Source organism: Epinephelus fuscoguttatus, linkage group LG17 (assembly GCF_011397635.1).
Source record: "Epinephelus fuscoguttatus linkage group LG17, E.fuscoguttatus.final_Chr_v1".
Taxonomy (NCBI): Eukaryota; Metazoa; Chordata; class Actinopteri; order Perciformes; family Serranidae; genus Epinephelus; species Epinephelus fuscoguttatus.
Genome location: NC_064768.1, coordinates 6,376,156 through 6,401,638, shown reverse-complemented (window position 1 = coordinate 6,401,638; position 25,483 = coordinate 6,376,156). Strand labels below are relative to the sequence as shown.

Below are 25,483 nucleotides of genomic sequence, written 5' to 3'. Positions count from 1 at the left end.
ATGTGGCGAAAGTGCAGCGTTTTTGAAAAAATGCGTTCCCCGCATAAATATGCGGACTTTGGCTGATTATGCGTTGAATTATACGATCGCATAATCGCGTTTTTCTGGAGGGACTGTCTATTAAGACATGTTTAATGTGTGTTTTGGGTGTGTTTTGAATCAACTAAACTATACAGCGCTTCTCAGAAACCTCCGCAGCTGACTCGTGTTTTGGAAGTGTAACTGCAGAGTGACACAGACACACCACCGCAGAAGTAAAAATGCTCCAAACGGCATAGGCGACGTGCGTAGGCTACAACCATAAATCCCCTTTAAATTTAGCTCTATAGCAGATGTGGCTTTCCCACAGCCTGTCACCTTCTTCATCTCATTCCACACCTCTTTTGTGTTGTTCTGTCCCATCTTGGCCTCAATCTTCTCTTTAATGTCTTTAATGTCCTTATTGATCCATGGCTTGTTGTTTGAAAAGCAGCAAACCTTTTTTGTTGGGACAATGTTGTCCTCGCAGAATTTAATGTAGTCTGTTGTAGTAACATAAAATCAGCTATTTTAAATAATACCAGCCTTTAAAAGCAGATTGAAGCTCAGCAGTGCATCTGTTAGGTAATTGTTTTGTTTGCAGTGTTTTGCACATCACCCTGCTAGCTGATTGGAGTTCAGCTTTGGACACATACATAAGTATCACACCTTGTTTCTCAAAGGAGCGCAGCAGAAAGGAGGAGACGAGGTGAGAAGAGAAGAGGTAACACCTCGTCTGTAAGTGAGAGGAGAGGAGGAAGAGGGAGGAGAAGGATGAAGAACATAGAGGAGGGTCGACAGTGTTAGGAATGGGAAACGTGAAGAGAGAGAAGTGGGAATGGTGGGGATAGATGGTGTGAAGTAGTAGCAGAGTAAAGGGGAAGAACAAAATAAAACAGGATGTAGTGAGAGTCTCTCTCCATGGGATATTTAAAAATAGCGGGTTTGTGCATTTAGGCCCTGTTTAGACGACAACGGTTTCTCTAAAAATGGAAAAGTCTATCCTTTGCGTTTTAAAAAACTTCTGCATTTATATGACGAAGTTATTGAAACGATCCCTGTTCACACGGAGCCGCAAAATCCACTGGAAACACTGTAGTATGCATGCCAGGCCAATGGGTGGCAGTGTAAATTTGCAAAGCAACACCATAGCATGATGCCATGTGCCTGCGCTGAAGCGCCTTCCTCTACAATGCAGTGTTTACAAAACAAAACAAAGAAAACACAATGGCAACGCATGCACAGATAACTTTGTCTGGATGGACGACGAGTTGGAGTTGCTACAGTAACAGATCTACACTTCACTTCAAACCAACAGGGTGAGCAGCACAAACAGAGCTTGGCATTGTTGTTGTGACGGTCGGCATGCTAAGTGACTGGAACCGTAATGTGCATGTGCGAAAAGTCTCCGTTTTCTGAGGAACTGCATATTGCACATTTACATGACAACGGAGACACTGCCGTTTCCAAAAAGTTGCACTCTGGAACCCGTTTTCAAAACGTTGCGTTTTCAGGCACCCAAAACGCTGTCGTGTAAACGATCGGCCAAAACGCAACTAAAGTTTACCGTTTTCAGTTGAAATCGTTGTTGTATAAACGGGGCCTTAGTCCTTCTGAAGCAAGCTCAGGGGTTTAGTGTTGCCGTAGCCCAATGCTTTTTTGAAGTGAAGATTAGAATATATGCAGTTCACATATCCCAGCCAAAATTAATATATGTAAACACTTGAAGATCCACTCATCACTAAAAGTGTATGTCATAAAAAAAAAACTTAAGTAGCTAATGGGCACAGTTGTCATATGAAATATTTAAGGTGTGTTGATTAATTCATGTTGTCACCTCATGCATTGAGTAACATTACAAGTTAATGTTCCACCTTTAAAGTTGTCGGCAGTCGGCCCAGTGAATTAAGTTATTTTATCTCCGATTCCAGCTGCTGCAAGAGGCAGCAAAACATCCTTTCATTTTATAGTTACAGTTTACTAATAAAACTCCACAGTATGAACAGTGGTTACATGAGCCTCAAAACCAGCCACAACTTAGCAGAGTGACCTTCCGCTATCGACCAGGCTGCAGTGTTCACAGCTCCACCTTTTAGTACCAGATCTGTGTGCTAGGTACCCCAACAGAAGGGGTACCAAAAATGGTCATGGAACGGTTCCACTGGTACCATCCACAACTTTTCGCAGTGGAAATGGAAAAAAAGCATACTGAACTGAACTCTACTGTACCGTTCTGCTCGGTGGAAACGGGGCTTTAGTTAACGATCAATAGCTCATGGTCTAAAGTGCATTTAGGACCTGTCCAACTCCACTTTGCTAGTTTTACAGCACGTAACCTGAGCGCAAAGTAAGACACAATGGGCAAAGGAGCTGTATTTTGTCCCTTAATTAATCATAGGTGTGTTTTGGGCGTAACATGAGTTCAACCAATCAGTGTCATCCACCATTCCCTTTAAAAGCCAGGTGCATCTACTGCACTGCTGTTTACCCGGGACATTTGGCTAATTGGAACTGAGTTCTGGACCAATTGGAGTTTCTGAAGACACTTGAGAATGAGACCAAAGAGTACAGAACTGCAATAATCAACACAAGATGTACCCAAAGAATGAACAAGGATAGCAGCGCTCTGAGGTGTAAGTGATGGGCAATTAATGTTTTTGTAGATGAAAGTATGCAAACCATTGAGGGGAGCATACATATGAAACCATGGGTGTGGGGTTCTCCTCCACAAAATGCTGAGCGTCAAACACTAATTTTACAGCATTCTCGTGAGTTTTTTATGCATGCATTGTTGCCTGTTCTGGATCAATTTATTGTGGGCATGTCTTTAATTCCTTCAAAATATAAGTCCTCTGCTGGTTTCATGTTTGGAAGTGCACATATTCAAAATATTTAGGGGTACATACCCTCTGTGTCCCTCCCAAAATCCACGCCCATGCTACCTGCAACCCATCAGCTTGCCCCTGTGTGTGTAACAAGGCATTGTAAACCTGCCTCTGTTGGCACATCTTACCATCTGAATAATAGCAAGAAAATACTGTGCCATTCTGACTTCTGATAGGTTTTTGTTGGTCTATGGATCAGTTACTTTTTGTACCTGACCACACTTCCTTTAAGACCTTCATGCCCATGGGCGCACAGATGGGTGCATTTACATTTGCCTTTTACACTACGTGGTCGTTTGCTGTGAAAATGACAACTGCGTCGGTCAGGAACTAGCATTAGCAGTTGTGCTGTGCGTCAGGTGTTAAGTGGGGTCTGTTACAGCTTGAAGCATCATCGCATTGCTGAGACAGCAGACCAGGAACAGATTGAGGGGCCTGGAGAATAATGGGTCAAAAAACTCAATAGAGCCCTGTGCTGGACTGTTTTCCTAATCCCACTCCTGCCTGCTCCTGCTGGATTTTAGACCATTACCCCCCACTCCCGCAGTGTGGGAGTTTATTCCAGCACATTCCTGCAGGGTGTGTGTCAGCTCTTGCCTCCACCCGCTAAACATTCACATGTATCGCACAATAGATTATCAGTAGATTGTTTCTCTTCCCATCCCGCATGGTATAAAGAGCATATGCATACCTGTTGGTTATAAGTAGCAAAATTACACAATGTTGTGCATAATTACAGTTATTCTGGTGTTTCCGGGATTCAGTTTTTTATTATTATTATTATCTGTAATATTCCTGAGATATTCCTCTGTATTATTTTGTCCTGTTAATCTTCTTTTCTACCTCACTTGTTGACATCTCCAGTCCTCACGTTAATTAATCCTGGGACCCATCCATCCATTTTCAACTGCTTATCTGGGGCTCGTTCGTGGGGGCAGCAAACCAAGCAAAGAACCCCAGATGTCCCTCTCCCCAGCAACGCTTTCCAGCACCTCCTGGGGAACCCCAAGGTGTTCCCAGGCCAGATAAGATATAATATAATCCCTCCAGCATTTTCTGGGTCTACCCAGGGCCTCCTACCAATGGGATGTTCCTGGAACACCTCTAATGGGAGGTGCCCAGGAGGATCCTGATCAGATGCCCAAACCACTGCATCGGACCCCATTGAACGCAAAGGAGCAGTGACTCTACTCCAAGCTCTCCTTGGATTTCTGAGCTCCTAACCCTGTCTCTAAGGATAGGACAACACAACACCAAATGTAAAATACATGATCTACATGCTCTTCTGATAGAGCTGGGCAGGATGCTAGAGCAGCAACATGGAAATAAAATCTCAGCACAGTGATGTCTGGAATAAGCAAACAGATCCTGGTGTTTGACTTCAGTATTTGTACCTGAAATATTTTCAGACGCTGGTCACACAAACTTTTGTTTTGTCTGAGTCCTTGATCAACAATCCTGGCCTCATTTATAGTAATGTTATATCACTATTAAAGTTTGGCCTTTTTGTGCCGTGAGGAAGAGTAACTCTGAGACTCTGCAGCTTTTTTAAGGCTCTCAGGAGTCTGAAGAGAGGAGAGGAAAGAAAAGCAGAGATTTGGTTAGAGGGAAACGTGTGTGAGAGAGAGAGAGGAAGAGGAGGACATTTGGAGAGAGGGAAGAGCATAGGAGTGAAAGAGGTGTCAGTGGTGCAATGCAGTGCTCACTACCCCACCCCAGACACACACACTCACATGTATACTACACTTATGGGGACCCTTCATTGATGTAATGCACCCTCCAGCCCTAAAAGTTTAACTCCTGAAAGAGTAACCATCTATAAGTTATCCGTAAAATAAGACGTGTTGTCAGATATTAATAAGAGAAAGTATAACTTGCTAAATCCTGTATTTTTCTTTAAAACTGTATTTTTGTATGAAGTTGAAAGGTTGTTATTGCAGGTCTTCACTAACACAAACATTAGCATGTGTGAGTGTTGGCGCTGGCGTTGGATCTCCAGGCTGACAGGCTGAGGTCTGGTGAACTTTCCCCCAGGAGGGAGTGTTCTGTCTGAGGGGGAGAGAGGACAACCATCTGGCCCCTTTGGGTGCCTGTGGAGCTTCTGCTTCAATCAGCTGTCAAACAGGCTCATCTCCACCCTGCTGGAGTGTCCTTGAGCAAGAGACACACTCAGAATCCATATCAGCAGCAGGGCTGCAGGTCTGGAGATCACCTAAGAGGAGCTCTGCACTTCAACAGAAAGTTAGCAAACCTTCTTGTAGCACGTTGTTTTTCCTGTGTCCTCTTATTTTCCTGCAGCCAAAGTCTCAGATGGTCATCAGTCTGCCAAGTTACACTTCAGACAACCAAAACATTTCTAATCAAATCTGTCATCAAAATAATCTCCTCAACAACTAAAAAAAAAAGGCTCGTTTACAGTATTTCCTGTTGAGTTCACCTGACTAATGGCTATTTAAACCGATAATTATAATTATTAGCTAATATAGTACAGCACTTGTGAAGCTGTGGTTGGCAGGGATCTGGAAAAGGCATAAAAATGACAGAATGTGAAAATACACTTTCCTCCTGCAGCCCTTACCTCTCTGTCCTAAGCCCCTCCCACCATATGACCACAGGCTTATGCACACGCTTCATACAGTAACCCAGTGTTTCCCTTCCATCTATCCATCCATTTTCGTAACCACTTGTCCTCTTGAGGGTCGTAGGGGGGCTGGTGCCTATCCAAGCTGACATTGAGCAAGAGGCAGGGAACACCCTGGACAGGTCACCAGACTATCGCAGGGCTGACACATATGCGGTGTCTCAAACTGCGTACTCTGTACTTACACTTAATATTTTGAGTGCATAAGTGCGTTCACACTGAGAAGTATGGAAAAATGCAGTGCATTATGAGTACCCGGATGGTGCACTCAAAACGGTCAAAAAGTTGAGTGTGGAACTATGGACACTTCTCATCCTCAGTGGTCGCCATCTTGGCTACATAGCGGAAGGGGAGGGACCACTTTTCAAACTGGAAATAGCGGCCGAGGATTGTGCAACCATGAACGTCGTTGCATTGTACAAATACATGAGTTTTTTGCACTAAGCACCACTATACTGTTGTCGGGTATAAGCCAGCAGTATGTTTATTGGGTTAATTTAGCAGTCTGTAATGATGTGGTACCGCAAACTGTGTGTGGTTTGAGACAACACTACCCTGTCGAAATTTGCACACTACGCCAATAAGTACATAGTGCACATAGTATACTACATAGAAGTATACTAACGGAAGTATGTGATTTGAAACACACCAACAGAGACAGACAACCATTCACACTCACATTTACACCTGCGGGCAATTTGGAGAGAAATTAGAGTTAACCTATCCCCAGCCTGCATGTCTTTGGACTGTGGGAGGAAGCTGGAGTACCCGGAGAAAAACCCACACAGAAGAGCTCCCTCCTAGGATTGAACCAGGTATCCTGTTGCTGTGAGGCAACAGTGCTAACCATTACACCACTGTGCCACCCACAGTGTTTCCCGTACATTCATTTTTTTTTTATCTTGTTTCATCGTAGAGCTCTGTTTATCAGACCACAAATGAGAAAATAATTAGCTACTTGCCTCCCCACGATCCCTCCGCCTTGCTCCCCGCTGTGGTGGACTGCTCTCCCAGGAGGAGAGCGGGCAGCAGCCCTGGAGACAAAGTTTCAGTCAGTGGCTGAAGCAGCTGTAATATGCTAGTACAATTCCCCCGTCATCGGGTATCCAGCATCAGTGCAGGGTCTAGCCTGTGTACTGGCAGCACCAGAAAGTTTGTCTTGTCTGGTCTGTCTCCAGAGCTGCTGCCTGCTCTCCTCCCGGTGATGTGGTCTGTTGTGGCGGAGAGTAAGGCGGGGGACACACTATGATTCACACTTGAAGCTGCAGCCGCGAGCCTTTTGCTTTGGTTGGCAGAAGATTAAACTATTAGCAACATTTTCTCTCCATCTCTGAAACACTTTGCTGATATTGACGCATTGTTTTTTGTTTGTTTATTGTCAGACTCTGTTTTAGACTCTTTTTGATAAGTCCCTCTTTCTTTTTTGGGTTGTTTTGCAGTGTAGACAGTTGTTAATGCTGGGAAAGCAACTTTCTTCTTTTTCATCATTAACTTTCATCATCTGAAGAGACAAACATGCACATCTGCAATTGTAGAACAGCCAATAGGAATGCTCTCTGAAATGACCTATGATTGGACAAAGTCTCTTGTCATGGGCTAGATTTCCTAAAGCCTGAAAACAGAGCCAAGAGGAAGTTTTCTCTCAGTTTTCTCTCAGTTTACTGGAATTTGAATATGCTTATTATAGCATTTTTGCACAACGACACCAAAGTAAAACTGCTTACCCCAGCTTTAAGAGGTCAGAACAAGAGACACATATGGGGTGCCGTTTGTAAAGTGTCTCACGCTGAAAATAACATCAACATTTTCAATCAATCAATCAATCAATTTTATTTATAAAGCCCAATATCACAAATCACAATTTGCCTCACAGGGCTTTACAGCATACGACATCCCTCTGTCCTTAAGACCCTCACAGCGGATAAGGAAAAACTCCCCAAAAAAAACCCTTTAATGGGGAAAAAAAACGGTAGAAACCTCAGGAAGAGCAACTGAGGAGGGATCCCTCTTCCAGGACGGACAGACGTGCAATAGATGTCGTACAGAACAGATCAACATGATAAATTAACAGTAATCCGTATGACACAGAGAGAGAGAGAGAGAGAGAGAGAGAGAGAGATGCAGGTAATGACAGTATCTTACAACAACATTAATGAAAGTAATAATATTATAGTTATAGTTCTGGTTACTGCGGTACAATATGTTGGAAGTATGCATTAATTAATTTTGCCACATTTAGCTTCAAACAATGTTTAAAAAAGTATTGTGATTTTTTTTAACGTCACCTTTTACCACATTTACAGCAATATTTGTTAACTTAGAAATATATTAAATAGTTAAATCTAAATATTAAATGTGGCACCTAAATGTTAAATCTAAATATTAAATCTAAATCTAAATGCTAAATCTAAATCTAAATCTAAATATTAAATCTAAATCTAAATCTAAATGCTAAATATAAATATAAATATAAATGTTAAATCTAAATATAAATCTAAATGTTAAATCTAAATGTTTTGGGTGAAACTAAATATTTAGCTAATATGCAAATTCACACTGCCGGTCACCAGAAGTACCAAAATAAAAGCTCGAGATGGTCAGACTGTTTATAGAATCAAATAACGAATTAAAACCAACTTATCGGGGGAAATGGACACTTGAACATACATTAGCGTGATAATAACTACCTAAAATAACAAGAAACGTGTTTGGAGAAATTTTATTTGATGTGTACTTTGAGTTGTTAGTGTCCCTTCGGAGGGATTAACAACCTAAGCTAAGCTAACAACCGTCAGTTCTTAGCCCCGTTAGCAGTGTCTGTAATGACTCATTAACTCTTGAGCGGTCCGTGAAAAAAATATTTTTTTTCCAGCGGATGTCTTAGTTACAACATGATTGAGCTAGCAAAGCAGTTTTGTCTTGCGATGTGTGGTATTTATTCAGTTTTGGGAAATCACAATGTCTAGAAAGCATCAGTGGCTGCAGCAAAGCTATCAGGACGTCATCTGTTAAAGCCTCCCATTGTCGGATACATTAAACTACTCCAGTTAGCTCAATCATGTTGTAACTAAGACATCCGCTGGAAAAATATTTTCTTCACGGACCGTTTAGAGTTAGTGAGTCATTACAGAACCGCTAACGGGCTAATACAGCTAACAGTTAGCCCGCTAATCTACGATAACCATGTTATTAATTTCAGAACGTGATAGTAATGTTTGTTCAGTCATAGTGTTTATAGGCTTTACAAACACCAGATTAGTCTAAGCGGTGATACAGTGACATGAAAACGTGAGATGTGCATATATATATGTTGCTAAACTCCGCTGGTTTTCTACCGGAAGTATTTGTAAACAACAAGGTGATTCCCTCAGAAGGGACACTAACAGCTCAAATTACACATCAAATAAAATTTCTCCAAACACGTTTCTTGTTATTTTAGGTAGTTATTATCACGCTAATGTATGTTCAAGTGTCCATTTCCCCCGATAAGTTGGTTTTAATTTGTTATTTGATTCTATAAACAGTCTGACCATCTCGAGCTTTTATTTTGGTACTTCCGGTGACCGGCAGTGTGAATTTGCATATTAGCTAAATATTTAGTTTCACCCAAAACATTTAGATTTAACATTTAGATTTATATTTAGATTTAATATTTAGATTTAACATTTATATTTAGATTTAGATTTAGCATTTAGATTTAGATTTAATATTTAGATTTAACATTTAGATTTAGATTTAGATTTAGCATTTAGATTTAGATTTAGCATTTAGATTTAACATTTAACATTTAGGTGCCACATTTAATATTTAGATTTAACTATTTAATATATTTCTAAGTTAACAAATATTGCTGTAAATGTGGTAAAAGGTGACGTTAAAAAAATCACAATACTTTTTTAAACATTGTTTGAAGCTAAATGTGGCAAAATGTTGATGTTATTTTCAGCGTGAGACACTTTACAAACGGCACCCCATAGACACATTTAACCTTTTGCTGTGGCAGCCTTTACATTAATGTGAGTCTGGTGGAAGTCTGATAAATCTCAATCTTTAGATTTAGTTTCACATGGTGTGTGTTTGGGATACAGGTCATAGGAAATTGCAGATTAAATAGTCAGCTGAACCCATGAAGAAGAGCAATGTATTCAGACAGGGTTTTTGTGAATTTGATAGTACGATTGCTTTATTGAAAGTACAGTAGTACCATTGCCAATAGTGGGATAGTTAGTGGGCTAAAACTGTACATTAGTAGATGAGGTGGCATGTTGAAAGGCAGATAGTTAAAATGTTTATATGTTGTACTGACTTAAAAGTGGGGCGCACTGGTAGTTCACATGGGAAAGGTGCGGCTAGCCCTTGTTGCAGCGGTGCAGACTGAAGAATTCAAACTAAACTATTGTTGGTTGCATTTTATTGATTTAATTTTCAGTTTTGAAGTGTGATAACCTGTTTCAAAGACCATCCAGTGATCTGCTAGCCTGGCGTTGCCAGACCAATTCGCAAAACGCGAATGAGTCTGGACACGGAGTGTACATTTCCTCGATTACCAAGGGGCTGAGAGTAAATGAAACGTGTGACGCAGGCTAGCACAACGCCACTGTAAACGGTCCGGGAGGCAGACACCGTCTCCACATTTAAGACTAGACTTAAGACTTTCCTCTTTGATAAAGCTTATAGTTAGGGCTGGCTCAGGCTTGCCCTGTACCAGCCCTTAGTTAGGCTGACTTAGGCCTAGTCTGCCGGAGGACCCCTCTATAATACACCGGGCCCCTTCTCTCCTTCTCTCTCTCTCTCTCGTATCCTATTACTGCATCTAGCTAACCCGGCCATTCTGGATGTCACTAACTCGGCTTCTTCTCCGGAGCCTTTGTGCTCCACTGTCTCTCAGATTAACTCATATCGCAGCGGTGCCTGGACAGCGTGACGTGTGTGGTTGTGCTGCTGCCGTGGTCCCGCCAGATGCCTCCTGCTGCTGCTGCCATCATTAGTCATTAGTCATACTTCTTCTCTTATTATACACATATGATTATTGTCACACATGTATACTGCCAGGTATTAATACATACTTTCAACATATTGTACCGCAGTAACCAGAATTATAACTATAATATTATTACTTTCATTAATGTTGTTGTAAGCTACTGTCATTACCTGCATCTCTCTCTCTCTCTCTCTCTCTCTCTCTCTCTCTCTGTGTCATACGGATTACTGTTAATTTATCATGTTGATCTGTTCTGTACGACATCTATTGCACGTCTGTCCGTCCTGGAAGAGGGATCCCTCCTCAGTTGCTCTTCCTGAGGTTTCTACAGTTTTTTTTTTCCCCCGTTAAAGGGTTTTTTTTGGGGAGTTTTTCCTTATCCGCTGTGAGGGTCTTAAGGACAGAGGGATGTCGTATGCTGTAAAGCCCTGTGAGGCAAATTGTGATTTGTGATATTGGGCTTTATAAATAAAATTGATTGATTGATTGATTGAACAGAGCAGCAAGCAAGTGTGGCGTGCAGCAGAGATGAGCTGTGATGATGTATGGGAAAGAGTGTTGCCGTCTTTTGGCAATGGCAGCTGCAGAGTTGCATGGCTGTGATTCCCAGCTTGGTCGCTTCCCTGACCTGCTCCCCCATGAGAGCAACTAGCGGAGAAACAACAATAGCCGCTGGGTTTTCACTGAGTCCCATCTTTTTCCCGATCAACGGAGCCAGTTGGTATATTAAACTCTTACCAAACCCCGTAGGAAGGACAGCAAACATCCTTTTTTTCAATAAAAGCTTTCAGTGCAGCCGTTTGCTCTGCTTTTAGAGAAAATGTACATTCCAGTTCGTTCAATACGTTTACCATTGCAGTTTCAAAATCAGTAGCCATGTTGGTTGTTTACAAAATGCATTCACTCCACTCCTTGCCCCTCCTATTCTGATGACGTGCCCGCCCCAAAGTAATAAACGGCTGTGATTGGCCCGGTAAGCTTTAGCCGATGCCAGAATGCGCCTTTATGATTGCATGGCCAGACTGATCTGCAGAGCAAAATCGAATATGAGTTCGCATGATCAGGATGGTTTCACCAGGCTAGTGATCTGCAGCCACAGTTTGACACATTTGACCGACAGATTGTGTCTCTTTGTTTGTTTTCAGGAGGGACCAGAGACATCGGCTCAGCCCTCACCAGGATGTGCATGAGGCACCGCAGTATCGAGGCCAAGCTCCGCCAGTTCTCCATGTGAGCAGATCTGTGTGTGTGTGTTTGTGTGTGTTGAACAGGTGTAGCATCTCCTCCCATCTCTCTATGGCAACCTGCTCCTCCTCTCCCTCCTGCTTCAGCTTTCCATCCTCTGTCTCTCCCTGTTCAGTCTCTGACGCTCATGCTGCATGTTCTCTGAGTCCTTCAGCATCATCTGTCTTTCCTAGAGCCTAAAACCACTCCATCCTCCTCCTCTGCCTCTTCTTCATCTTCCTTTCTCTGCATGAGTCCATTAACTCTCCCAGTATGGAGGAGAGAGTTTGTCAGACTGGAATGAGAAGATGAGAACTCCAGCTGAGTCAGTAAACAGAGATACAGTACCTCTGGATGCTAGTTATATGATGCATTTCCACATGCAAACATCCATCCATCTCTCACCACAGAGCACAGTCAATGTGCTGCTTTTCTCTCTTTCATATCATTGCAAACTAAATATATAGCTTCAGGTTTTGGACTGCTGATCGGACAAAACAAGACCTCAGGCTCTGGGAAACTGTGATGGGAATGTTTCCATTTTCTGACATTCTGTAAATCCAACAATTAATTGAGAAAACATTCAACAGATTAATTGATAATGAACCTGCAAAAATTAATTTAAGTACGGTTAGAGCATTTAAAGAAATAATCTGATTATTTTCAGGAGGATTTTAAATGTAACTAAAAAAGTGCACTCAGCATCACAGCCACTCTTGGCAGTTCTTGTACTTCTAGAAGATGTGCCACAGCGCATTTCAGAAGATACCATTTAATTGTGGGAATTAATGTATTTTATATAACTTAAACACAGCCACAAATTTTGACAAAGTGCGTTCCCTTGCCCCTTACCCTCACCTAAAACCAATTCTAACCTGAACACCAAGTCTTAACCCTCAAAAAGGCCTTTGAATAGCCAGCAGAAATGTCCTCACTTTCCAAAAAGTCCTCACTGTGTTGCTTATAAACATGTTGTCACTATGTAGCAAGAACAAGCACACACACACACCCCCCCCCACACACACACACACACACACACACACGTGTAGTGTGTTCTGATTGCATAGTTTAAAAAAAATAAGGCAGCAGCTCATCTAAAGTTACCAAATGAAGATAAATAAAGTGACTCTTATTCTGAAATGTCGTGCAACGATGTGTTCAGGGTCCTGAAATTCTGCTACACCTGCGCCACATAAGATCTCATCATCCAATCAGAAAGACAATCTGCAGATTGTTACCTGGCTTTAAACTGCAGCGCAACAAAGTAGGAAATAAGTACAATAACCACAAAACAGACGAAAAAATAAACCTTTAAACGACATAGTCTGCTTACTGATTGTAGAAGCACAATTATCAACCAAAAATGACCAAATCAATAAAATCAGCAAGTCTACAAAATGAGGCAGGCAAAATGCTCTGTTTCTGAAACGGCTGCTGTGGTATGACGCCGGGCAGCTGATGGAACAAAACAGGGTTGCCGCTGGACTGTGGTGCAGATGCACCTGGTGCAAATGTTCCTCCCAGCTCTATAACAGTACACATGGCAGTGAAGCTGGCAAATTAAAAGTTAAGCCAAAAAATGTCATCCCATATTGTGCCTAACCCTAGTGGATCACAACATATTAGGTATAAAATTAATTTGTCAATGCTCCACTTCAAAATGAGACCAAACTTTTCTATGGATGTCAGTTTGTAAGCCACGCCTAAATGTGGCCTGCAACATTTTTTTATACAATTTACAATTTTTATTTTACCCAAGCCGATTTCTGGAAAACTCCCAGCCCCTGAGCAGTCAGTGATGATATGAAACAGTTACTTAAAAAAATGCAACTATTGTAGGCTTAGACTGAACCTAATTTTTCATACATTCCTGGAATTTCACCAGGGTATACGGGATATGATGATACTTGTGGTTAGATGGGAATATAAGCTGTTTTCCCTGCAGTGTCTCTATCCTCTCTGCTGTTGCCTCTGGCTGTTTCCATCTCCACCACTCACAGTCAGTTCAGCTGCCTGTTGCACCACACTGACCTCTGGAGGTGCGTGATGTGCACCACATGCAAATTTGTTGAGATTTACCTGGTATACTGTAATATCGTGATGCCACCCAAACCCAGCCACAACCATTAGAGGCCCTTGAGTATACAGTTATACATGTGCACACAAAATGTAAGGCTGATTGGTCCAGTAGTTTGCAAGATTAGCTGCAGACAGACAGATACACACATTCACATACATACACATGATCAAGCAGGATCACTTCCAGGCTTACACCTGGAGATAATATATAGATTACATTTTATTTTAGCCTAAGAAACAATGTGGGGAGTCGACTGTTGTTTCATGCCTGAGCCGTGTATTTTCCTTTTTTATGCTGCACACTCCCCAACAAGACTCAGGCCAATGCATGATCTGTCTGACCTTATTTTAAGCTAACCTTAAGATATTTTAGAAATTATTTTTGCAAGATTTTGAGATCATTTGAGGAGATTTATATTATTTTACTTGTGCATGTGCACAATGCTCTATATCCTCGGCGAGTAGTCCAACCTTATCTTACTGTAATCTTTAACGTTAAACCTTAACCCTGACGTTAATGTCTCATGGACGTTTTTTTATATATATATATTGTGTGTGTGTGTGTGTTCTCAGGGTGTTTCTGGACTGTCTGATTAACCCTCTACAGGAGCAGATGGAAGAGTGGAAGAGAGTAGCCAACACTCTGGATAAAGACCACGCCAAAGGTACACAAACACAGAAACACTGTGAAGCACAGACACCATAAGCATGCAGTGATGTGTGTCATGTGTCTGTATGGGTTCATGTTCATCGACCCTCAAACTGTGTGGATATTTGTTACATATCATTGGGAAACTGACCTAAAATATGTCCATACAGTTTCTTTGCATGTTTCACACTGTGTTCTCTATCTGTATGCGTGCATGTGTGTGTTCCTCTGCAGAGTATAAGAAGGCCCGTCAGGAAATCAAGAAGAGATCTTCAGACACTCTGAAGCTGCAGAAGAAGGCAAAGAAAGGTTTGTAATGTCTGTTTGGTCACTGATGAGAGATTATTATCAAGTTGAAGAAACTTCACAGTGGCGTTTGTAATAACAAGCTGTTTTGAAAGAGCTGGAAAGCTGGGAATGGTTTGTCATATTTTAATGATCAGTGGTGTTGATGTGGTGAATGGTGATATTATTGTGGTCTTCATGGGATAAATAAATAAATCAGTGATGGTATTTCAGTGACATAACGAAGAGATGCAGTGGTGGAGTGTAAGGAACTGTTCATTATCAGAGGAGTGAGGGTGTTTGGGGTGTGACTTTGTGAACTTTTTCTCACCCTGACCCTCCCCAGAGTTACAAATACTTTTCCTTGAGCCTTCCTGAAAGACCAGTGGAAATGAGAGACGCTCCCTCCACCATAAATAACCATATTTATTTATATTCACACCAAATGTCAGTGTTGGAGCTGGAGCAATGTGCAAACAGCACAGAAGGAGTGCGTACATACCCTTTGATGAGCAAAAGCTAAACTTCTCCTCTCCTCATTCTCTTCTCCTTTCTTTTTTAAATAGGCATGTACTCATTCTTGTAATTATCTTCTAAATAAGCTTTAAATATTGTTTAAGAATCCCAGAGAACAGAAACATGCACCCCTCACTCCTTTTTTCCTCTGCAAATTAATTAGGAATGACGCAGTGTGGAAGATGCAAACATTATTTCAAACTGAGTTTTGGTTTAAAAAAAAAATGCAGAAGTGGGAAAGTTATTCGGTGTCTGTCTCCACTCAAACTGGGCAGTTGGTGAACCCGAATCTGTCAGAGAGCTGGACGGAGACAGTGTGGTTTTACCACAGCCTAGCTTACTTGATGTTAAACTTAAAGGTGGGTTATTGCCTAAGTTAGTCTGGCTGTATTAATATGTTTTAATAGTGGTTTAATTTCACAACAGTGACAAACAATGCTGAGGCTTAGGGCAAACACTTTTGTTACCTGGCTGTCCATGAAGGCAGGTCAGGAAGACATGATGCTGCTCTGCAGGGCACTTGATTTGTAGAGGTAGGAGCAGTGGCTCAACAAAAATGCAGTTGTTGGGCAAACAATAGACTTAATTGAGACTCAATTGATGCAATTGGCCAAATTTAAAAAATAAAATAAAAGAATATTAAAAGAAATAGAAAAAAACATGTCTTGCAAAAAGGGCAGGTGCTCAAGCACCACCTGGGGTCTATCTGTGCACATGCCTGGTTTCTGTCTGTGGTAAATGGTGCAATTTTTTGTGATTTTTATTTTAGTTTTTGGTTTATTTATATAGCACAATCAGGCAACAAGGCAATTCACAGTGCTCTACATAAAACAACAATAACATAAAGACAAAGTGCAAAAAGAAACACATTATGAAAGAACATTTAAATACAATAAAAGGTGCCATTTAAGAGAATAGAAAATAAAATCAAGAATGAGCCAGGTATATGATACAAGAATAAATCAGAATAAATAGATCACCACGATTCCCGAGCGCAGCACCGCTGCTGCTCACCGCTCCCTCAGGGGATGGGTCAAATGCGGAGAACAAATTTCACACACTCAGGTGTGTGACAATCAGTGGAGCTTTAATCTTTAATCTTTAATCATTAAAAGTATTTGATTTAATAAAAGGCTGCAACAAACAGAAAAGAACTGAGAGTTGGTGCAGACCTGCAGTGTTCTGCAAGTTTGTTCCAGATTTGTGGTGCATAAAAATGTAACACTGCTTTTCCATGTTTAGTTTTGACTCTGGGGACACAAAGTAGACCTCCCCCAAAGGACCTGAGAGATCTGGATGGTTCATACTGTAGGAGAGGGCTACATAGGCTAAGCTGCCTTTCAAATCTGTTGGCAGGTTTTGGCGTTCGTAGGCTGTTATACTGTACAACCAATAAAAAGATGTCCCTCCTCTGAGTCTGAATAAATACATAAGTCTCCCCCTAGTGTCTTAAAAAGTATTTGACATGACACCCCCATTTTGTACCACCCCTCTCATAAATAAACAGTCCCTAACTAAGTAGTTAAGTACAGTTTTGTTGTATTTCCATTTTATGCTGCCTTTTACTTCCACTCCACTACATTTATTGACCAGCTTTAGTTATTTGAAAGATTCAGATCATTAAAACTAAATAAAGTTAATAATAATTGATGATGTATTATTATAGATTTGACGGCACAATCACTTCTTCCACCTTTGAAGTGATTTATAAAGTTATATCATGTTTGTTTGTTTTTTTCTTTTACCAATGACCTGCCTTCATTTCCTGTGGTGCCCCATCATGCTCTGCTCTATCCAGCTGATGTATTTGGTAAGTCACTTTCTTACTTCTTTGCTCTTGTCCATCGTAAACAATTATTCTTTTGTTTGTTTGGAAGCTTTTCAGTGTTTACATGTCTCTTCATCCTCAAGTATCTGTATTTTAGAACAGTTCCTCCAGTCTTTAGTCTTGTTTGGTTTAAACAAAACCATAATTGAGACATGAATATCAAAATATATATATTTGATATTATAATATATAAATGTATCAACAGAGAGATTAAACAATACACAAAGTTCTGCTGGTTTTGTGTCATCCTGCCAGACAGAAGAGACACTTCTGTCTCTCTAACACGTTAAGCACTCTCTCACTTATCTGCCCTGCCAAAATCAGATCCAGCCCTCTTTGGTCAGCTGAAATATGTTCCCACGTTGTTTGGATGTTTGTGTGACTCACACAACTGAAGTCTGAACATATCAAAGAGCAGAGTCACGCTAAACAAGAGTCCTCAAAGGAAAAGATTTCCTCGGCTTGTTTTGTGGAAAATGTGTGACATAATCCAACGACAACAACACACAGCAGGGTGACTGACACACTACACAACAACAATCTGGAAACACAGAGGATCATACAGACAAAGCAATAATATTATCTTTATCACAAATTTATCTGTATATGTCAGTATAGGAATGCTAAAGATTTGTCAGGGGCCATTTACAGTTTCTACATACTCCAGAGAGCTACGACAAGTTTTCAACTGTTAACTCAAAGATATTTAATTAACAATGATTTAAAGAAGAAAAATCCAGAAAACCTTCACATCAAACAAACTCAAACCAAAAACTGTTTCTTATTCTTAGGCACGCTGGCAGCTCTTGGGTTGGCGTGTCATTTGGTGCATCCACCAATTTGTGCCAGATTGAAATATCTCAACAATTACTGGATGGCTTGCTGTGAACATTGTTATACATATATATGTCTCCAACTGAATGTAACCCCAATTTGCAAATGTTAGCATGCTAACAGACTAAACAAAGATAGTAATACATCCTTTTAGGGCCGACATCACAATTATGTCATTAGCTGGAAGCCAAACCTGCCTCTTCACCACAGGGCTATAGGCTACATAGGAGTCTTTAAATGTGGTCTTGTTGTGTTATTGGGAGCCAGAATAGAAGGAGTCATGGCTCAAAACCCAAAACCAGCCGCCACTGTCCATCAACAAAAACAAAGACAACTAGGGTAAAATGTGATAAGACGAAAGGACTGGACGGAGGCCATCATCAGAAATGCTCGTACATGCAGCACACACAGGTCAGGGAAAAAGTATTTCCTGTTGTAGGGATGAATAACTTTATGTGTATTAAAGGTTATCATGTCCATGTTGGTCGTAGAAATGGAGCGTTATATTTCTACATGAATTAACCAACATTTCATTTAATCACACATTCACTCTGCTCGGCACTCTGCTGCTCCGTCTCCCCAGACAGAGTGCTCACACTGCGCTCTGCCACTCCCAAAATGCGGTACTCTGGATAACTGAGCAGTACATTCAGACAGCACTCCGAATTTATGAACAGTCTAGTTTGTGCCTGAGTGCGCTCCAACACACTGAAAGCAGTTGTTTTTAACCTAGACATCAGCAGCTTCTCTGGTCGTGACTGTGCAACCAAAACTGGGTATTTTCTGCCTAAACGTGATCTTTTTCTAACAATATCCAACTGGTTTTTGTGCCTAGTCCTAATCACAGCTTTGAAATGTAAACTTTCAAAGTATCCACTATGTACTCAGGTACAATTTTAACACATATAAGCGGTTTGCAGAAACATACAATGCCAACTTTTTTTTCTGGCTATTGGGTTGATTTTCCTCATTAAGCCTGGTATACACTGTGCGATTTTAGGCTGTCCCAGACGAAAAGTGAACATTGTGAATGGAACGTGGCAATATCTTTAGTCGGGCTCTAAACAGGTGGTCCTATGTTGCACGGTGAGAGAGGTTCAAGGATGGCCGTTGTCATGGTTTTGCAATTGAAGGCAGCCTGGTATAAAATTCTGACAGTGTCAGAAATCTGGAATGACCGTCTCACTGTGTGACTGCTGCTACCAACTGCATCTACTAGCCAACTAATAGAAATGCAGCATTCAGTGAGACACTGGCACTAAACCCAAACAAACAGACGGATAGCAGCTCCCCATGGAGGCAAAACATGCTAAAAGAAATGTGTGTGATTCCAGCAAAGAGGAAAACCTTGTGGAGTTGTGGCAGCAGAAGCCTTGCCTGTGTGATGTGTCCTCCAGCTCTTATCATGATCGTGCAAAGAAGGACAAAGCATGGAAGGAAATAGAGAGTTGCAGCTGCAAGGTGAGCAATCTAGCAGCTAGCAAACACACACAGAGACACACCGCAGTATATAGTGCCCACAAAACTTTAGGTTATTTAATAGTGTGACCCTCTGTGTTGTGCTCCGCAGTTGGAGAAGTAATAACCTGTGCAGCAGCACTCTGCATACATCAAAACTGATGTCGTACCCAAGTTTATTAGATCCAGGTCGCACAGTGTAGCTGCACTAAACTTATGATATAGCGAAAATCTCAGTCTGTAGGAGGCTTTTAACAGAAAAATACAACCGTATGCCTTGTGAACTCAAGTTTCTTTCTTTAAACGAACTTAAAGTAGCTTAACTGCATTTTTAACACATCATAAAATGCACTTCAGACTCGACAGGAAACAAAACAAAACCATCTTAGTTCGTCTTACCACCAGTACCAGTGTCATATGTGAAAATATGCTGTTTTTGCCTGCGGTCTCTCTCTGCCATTTTTGGCCAGCTTCATACTGTTTCGGTAACATTATGTGCACTACAATAAATTACCTCAGTAGAGCACCTCTGTGTCCATTTAACTGGGGTGACTTTTAGCTCAATAGGTAGAATGCTTGCCTTACACAGGTCCTTTGCGGCAACTGGGGTTCGATACCAACCTTGGGCCCTTTGCTGCATGTTACCCCTATTCTCTCTCCTTCTTTCCTGTCTCTCTCTAGCAATTCTGTAATAAGACCAAAAGCCCTTAAAATATTTTTTGAAAGAGGAGCATCTGTGTTCAAAAATCTTGCAATCAGGATTTCTAAACACCCAGGTATACCGTGATATAGCCCAAGCCCAGTGCCTGAGTACAGTCTCACAGAGCTGTTAGCATGGCTGTAGACTCATGTTGCTCAATAAATGATGTCATGTCATGTCTATTGATTAAAAATGTAATGCAATTTTCTCTTCATCAAGTAACTGACAAATAAACTAATCAGCTTAATCGTATTAATGAGGGGTTATATGTCAGTGTTATTGCTCCGCTGTACCCACTGAGCTGCAAAGAACCACAAGTTAACACCAAAACAAGTCCTCTGCTTTTAGAACAAGTCGTTCCAGTCTGATTCATTGTACTAAAACCAGCTTTATTATGAGTGGGAACAAAAGCGTTGTTGTTGTTGCCGACAAAGAACTCAATGGCTTCCAGCTTTGAACTGAGCTTTTAAAACAAAATAAACAGGACCTGTGATTGACCCCAGAGGAACCTTAGATGTGGTAGAGCTGCTTTGGTCCTCCAGCCTGTGATTACAGCACAAGAGGAAACTCCCTCTGCAGAGGAATGAATGTTACGAGGAAATAAGAGATTCAAAGAGGGAAAATAAGAGGAAGAACTTGTGTTGGAATGAAATGAATGTAATGTGAGGGGGAGGAAGTTCAAAAGAGGGAAAAATGAGGGGAAACCTCTGCTGTTGGAATGAGTTCCCTTTGCATCATCTGAATGTGAGGCAGAGAAAAAGCTATGAAAAGAGGGAACATACTTTTGTTTCCCTTTCTGCAATAATGTGATTTCTTAAAAATCTTGTGTCTGTACCTGGAGTAAAAAATTGGAGAAATTTAGCATTCCAAGCTAAATTTCTCCCAATTTAATTTTTTTTTTTTTTTTTTTTTTTTTTTTGGCCTTGTCCTGTAGATGTGTAACTTTTCGCATGTACACACACCGGCATGACAAAGACTTGGGGAGTGATGGGGTATGATGGGGAGTATTGAACAATCATTACTTACTGAGGGATACTAAAACAAAAATTTAAAAGTGAAATAATTGACTCTAAAACTGAAGCTGACACTAAGTACCCTCAGGCTTTATCCACACTAATACATATTAATTGAAAATGCAAAACCTTTGCTACATTTACACCTAGTGTCCACACTATTTTGTTTTTTTCCAACCCCATAGACTTTTGAAAACACCTGCTGACCCTGTTTTAGTTTGAAAACTCTGGGTTTGCCTTTTACCTTCTTTTTTCCATTGTAACTTTAGTCCTCGCTGAGTAAAACCGTAGTGATTTGTGTTTCCACTGTCAGTTTAGACACGTCGTGCCATGCTAAGCCATGCAGGAGATAGACCTTCTAGGCCAGGCCACCTGCCCTCAAGTGGGTAGTGGTGACATCTTGCTGACTGCAGCCAAACCCCAACAACCTCGCAGACTCTCCCCCAAACAAGTCATGTGTATTGTGAGACTCTACTCACCTCTGTCTGTGGGAGACCAGACCAAAGCGATAACACCAACTCCCACATATACTTGATGAGGTCTCATGAGTCACAATGTGTCCTTTCCTGCTAGCAGCTGCTGTGAAATTAGACTCAGCATTTTATAATGCTACTGTTGCAGGCATGCGCAGGAGGCAAGCTATAATTCCAGTGATTTGTGACTTTTCCTGTGTCCAGCAACGTTATCAGCCCTGCATTGCCATTGTTGTTCTTTCTCTGTAGTATACTCTGCAACAAGGTAACCAATCACCTAGTAAACACTCTGCTTCCTGTTTACATCAACACGTGCATACCCATGATATGTGTGTTCAGGCTTGTTACAATGGAGATTATTTTTGAAATGTCTGTGTGGACTAAGATTGTTTGGTCACTGTTTGATATTTACTTAAGGGGGCGTGAGGCAACGCTTGAGTAAATCTTGATCAATTAACGATCTGGCTTTCAGACATTTGGATGGATTTCTGGCTGGTCAGATATTTTGGTCAGCTGTCTGCAATTTGAGCAGTTCTTTGATCCGATTTCCCAACGTGGCCACTTTGAAAAGATCTGTTATAAGCTGCAGTGAGCTTGTTTTATTATCAGTGTTGTAAACTGTAGCTTGTTTTAGTTTTATTGGAGTAGTAGTTTACAAGCTGTGGCCACTGAGTCAGACTTAACTGTGACAGAAATACACTTCAGACCATATTGTCTGCATCCTCCAGCAGTCTGCATGTCCACATTCTTCTTACTTTCTATTCAGACAAGATTTGCACAAAGTAGTGAATGAAACCTTTACTGTTTCAAGGGGAATTTGCCTTGCACAAATCCACAAGGAGTGAGAGAGAGAAAACAAAGAATATCAAAGAACATATCAACAACAACACATAACATAAAACAAGCATCATTTAAAAAAGCATCATAAAACATCCTAAAAAAGCATCATCACTGGGGAACTGATAAAAGGACATTAAGTTCAAGAAGTGCCAGTTCCAGACTTGTGATCAGAGCTATGAAGTAGCTGTATGCTGCTAGGGCAGACTATAGCTTCACCCTGAAGGTGTGAGTGCATATTCAGACCACAGAGGGTGCAGATGATCTGCTGTGATCTCATGGGCTGGATTGATTGTGTACTGGTCTGTCATATGAGTAATACTGCACAATGGTTCTCCATTTCTTGCCTCCTAGTTTAACAGCCCTGTCCATCTTATTCTTGTTTTTATGCCTTTGAAAAAGCAAACCCATCTCCATCATGGTTTTTTCTTTTTTTGTAAAATAGCCAGCAGCAATCATTACACCCTTTTACTGTTAGAATACAGTGTGACATGTTTTGGTGGGTGGGGATTAGCTGGGGGCAAAACAGTTCTCCACAGACATTAGCTAGCGCTAGCTAGCAAGTTCTGTTAGCATGTTTTGAAAAACAGAAGAAGATGATACGAGTGGTGCATTCAGAAATACTCATTCTGAGTGTCAAAGCGCACTTTGGTACAAATTGGACTGTTCGTAAATTCGGAGTGTTGTCTTAATGTACCGTTCAGTTATCCAGAGCACCACACTCTTGCAGTGGCAGACCGCACTCTGGACATTCTGTCTGAGGAGACGGAGCAGCAAAACGTAGTGGAGTGAATGTGTGATTAACTAATCCCTCCGTTAATTCACATACAGATACAACACTTTGTTCCTTCGACCAACAGGGCTCTCATTTTAGCGCAGAGTGTCAGACTTAATTTACCAACACACCATAGGGCAGCTGTGGCTCAGAGGTAGAGCCGGTCATCCACCAATCAGAAGATCAGCGGTTCGATCCCGGGCTCCTCCAGGCTGCATGTTGAAGTATCCTTGAGCAAGATACTGAACCCCAAATTGCTCCCGCTGATGCTTCCATTGGTGTGTGAGTGTGTTTAAAAACTACCTTGTATGGTAGCTTCAGCCACCAGTGTGTGTGAATGTGACTCGTAGTGTAAAAAGTGCTTTGAGTGGTCGGATGACTAGAAAGGTGCTATATAAATGCAGGTCCATTTACCATTTACCGTTTAAGGTCACTCACTCTCTGGGACCGTGAGTGTTAATTGAATAAGTAAACACTGACCAACAGGACCAGACTGGCCAATCCGTATGCTCCCATTCAGTGGATGGATGATGTCACACTTTGTGGTTGATTATGCCAATCTTACAAAGGAGGACGACATTTGAAGGGTTTCCTCCAGTTTGTTTTGCTGTCGCGCTAACGTTAGCTGATGCACTAAAAAGTTAGCATCATGGAGTAATCCAATATTCCTCTTAATACCTCCCCAAATTCTGATGAGGTGGACATGATAACCCTTAATACACATAACGTTATTCATCCCTACAACAGGAAATACTTTTTCCCTAACCTGATATGAAGTGTGCGCTGCAGCACTTTTGATGATCACCTCCGTCCAGTCCTTGCATCTTATCACATTTAACCATAATTGTTTTAAAATTAAAAATTGAATGAACGTTTAAGTTTTGAGGCATTCCTCCTTCGATTCCGGCTCCCAATAGCACAACACGACAACATTTTAAGACTCCTGTGTAGTCTAAAGCCTTGTGGTGGTGAACCATCTTTTGCCTCGCAGCTAATAAAATGACGTCATAATGACGTCAGCCGTAATAAAAGATATGCTTGCTTTACAGTAACTATTAATATGTACAAAAACAAAAGATTCAATTAAACATAATTAATTTTTTCTTTGGTATTTTTGTCCTATACATTTGTCCCATATATATGTGATGATGATTTCTGGGTCATATGTATGTTGGTGTTATCCAGTGTCAACTCTCTATTTGATCATGTGACAATAAGGATGCAGTCACACTGGCGCTATTTGGTCCGCTTTAAACGAACCCTGGTCCGCTTCCACGATTAATTCAGTTCGTTTGGAGTGGTGTGAACGCTCATTCGAACTCTGGTGCAGACCAAATGAGCAAACCCTGGTCCACTTCAAAACTGGGGGTCTCGGTTGACTTGCAAGTGAATCCTGGTGCAGTTCACTTACAGTGGGACATGCAAACGGACTATCCAGCAAACCAAAGAGAGGAAGTGAACCAAAGAGAGAAAGTGAACCAAAGAGAGGAAGTGACATTGAGCATAGTGCATTTTTGGTAGAAAAAATAACAAAGCCAGAAGCGCGAACCAGGAGAAGCAGAGGTATAAAAAAAAAAAAAAGAAAAAAAAAAAAGAAAGTTTGTTGCCTCGCCTGCTGCTCATACTGGGCAGCCTTTGTGAAAAAACATTTAGGTTTGAAACCAAGGTAAAAACAGAAACCCCAAGACTGACTGCATAAATTTGGTGTTGCTCCATTGTTTTTGTGGTGACCAAGCCGGCTGAAGGGGATGGATTTCCATTTTCGGTCCAGGCCAATCGATGAGCCGGGTTTTCTTCTTCCTTGTGCTTTTTTTCTTCCTGGTCAGTGGTTGTTTCGGACAATACCGCCCCCAAACGAGCAGCTGTTGTAACTGTGTGATGTTGTGCAGGGGGTTTGGTCCGCTTTAAAAAGTGCAGTGTGAAAGTGAACCGAACCAAATGAAGGTGTGAAATTTTTCAGCATTCCCCACCCAATTGAACCAAGTCCCTCTGACTATCCTGGTGTGAATAAGCCCTAAGATTATATGGTAGATAGTTTAGGCACATAACAAGTGTGGTGTTACATACATAACACCAGTATACCGTGAGTTAAGCTCTTGTGACACAGGACCTTTATTCACGTGATGCTGCCTTACTTTAGTTAACATTGTTGAGGATGGTTTGTTTGATCCTAATAAATGAGCTGTATAAGTTGCGAGCGCCTTGATAATGTCCAGTGTGAGCATTATAGTCAGTTGTTCTGGTCGTGCAGAAAGGTAGATTAAAAGAATAGAACAGATTAATAAAA

General features: G+C 41.2%; 1 protein-coding gene across 1 annotated transcript in view; it reads left to right on the top strand.

Annotated features, from left to right (window-relative positions):
* The window catches only part of LOC125904333 (protein MTSS 1-like), a 132,943-nt gene that overhangs the window by 83,951 nt on the left and 23,509 nt on the right, over window positions 1-25,483 (top strand). The window contains exons 4-7 of the mRNA XM_049601676.1: window positions 11,671-11,755; window positions 14,402-14,493; window positions 14,712-14,786; window positions 17,077-17,088. Of these exons, the coding sequence (XP_049457633.1) occupies window positions 11,671-11,755; window positions 14,402-14,493; window positions 14,712-14,786; window positions 17,077-17,088 (264 nt within the window). The remainder of the gene's footprint in view (window positions 1-11,670; window positions 11,756-14,401; window positions 14,494-14,711; window positions 14,787-17,076; window positions 17,089-25,483) is intronic.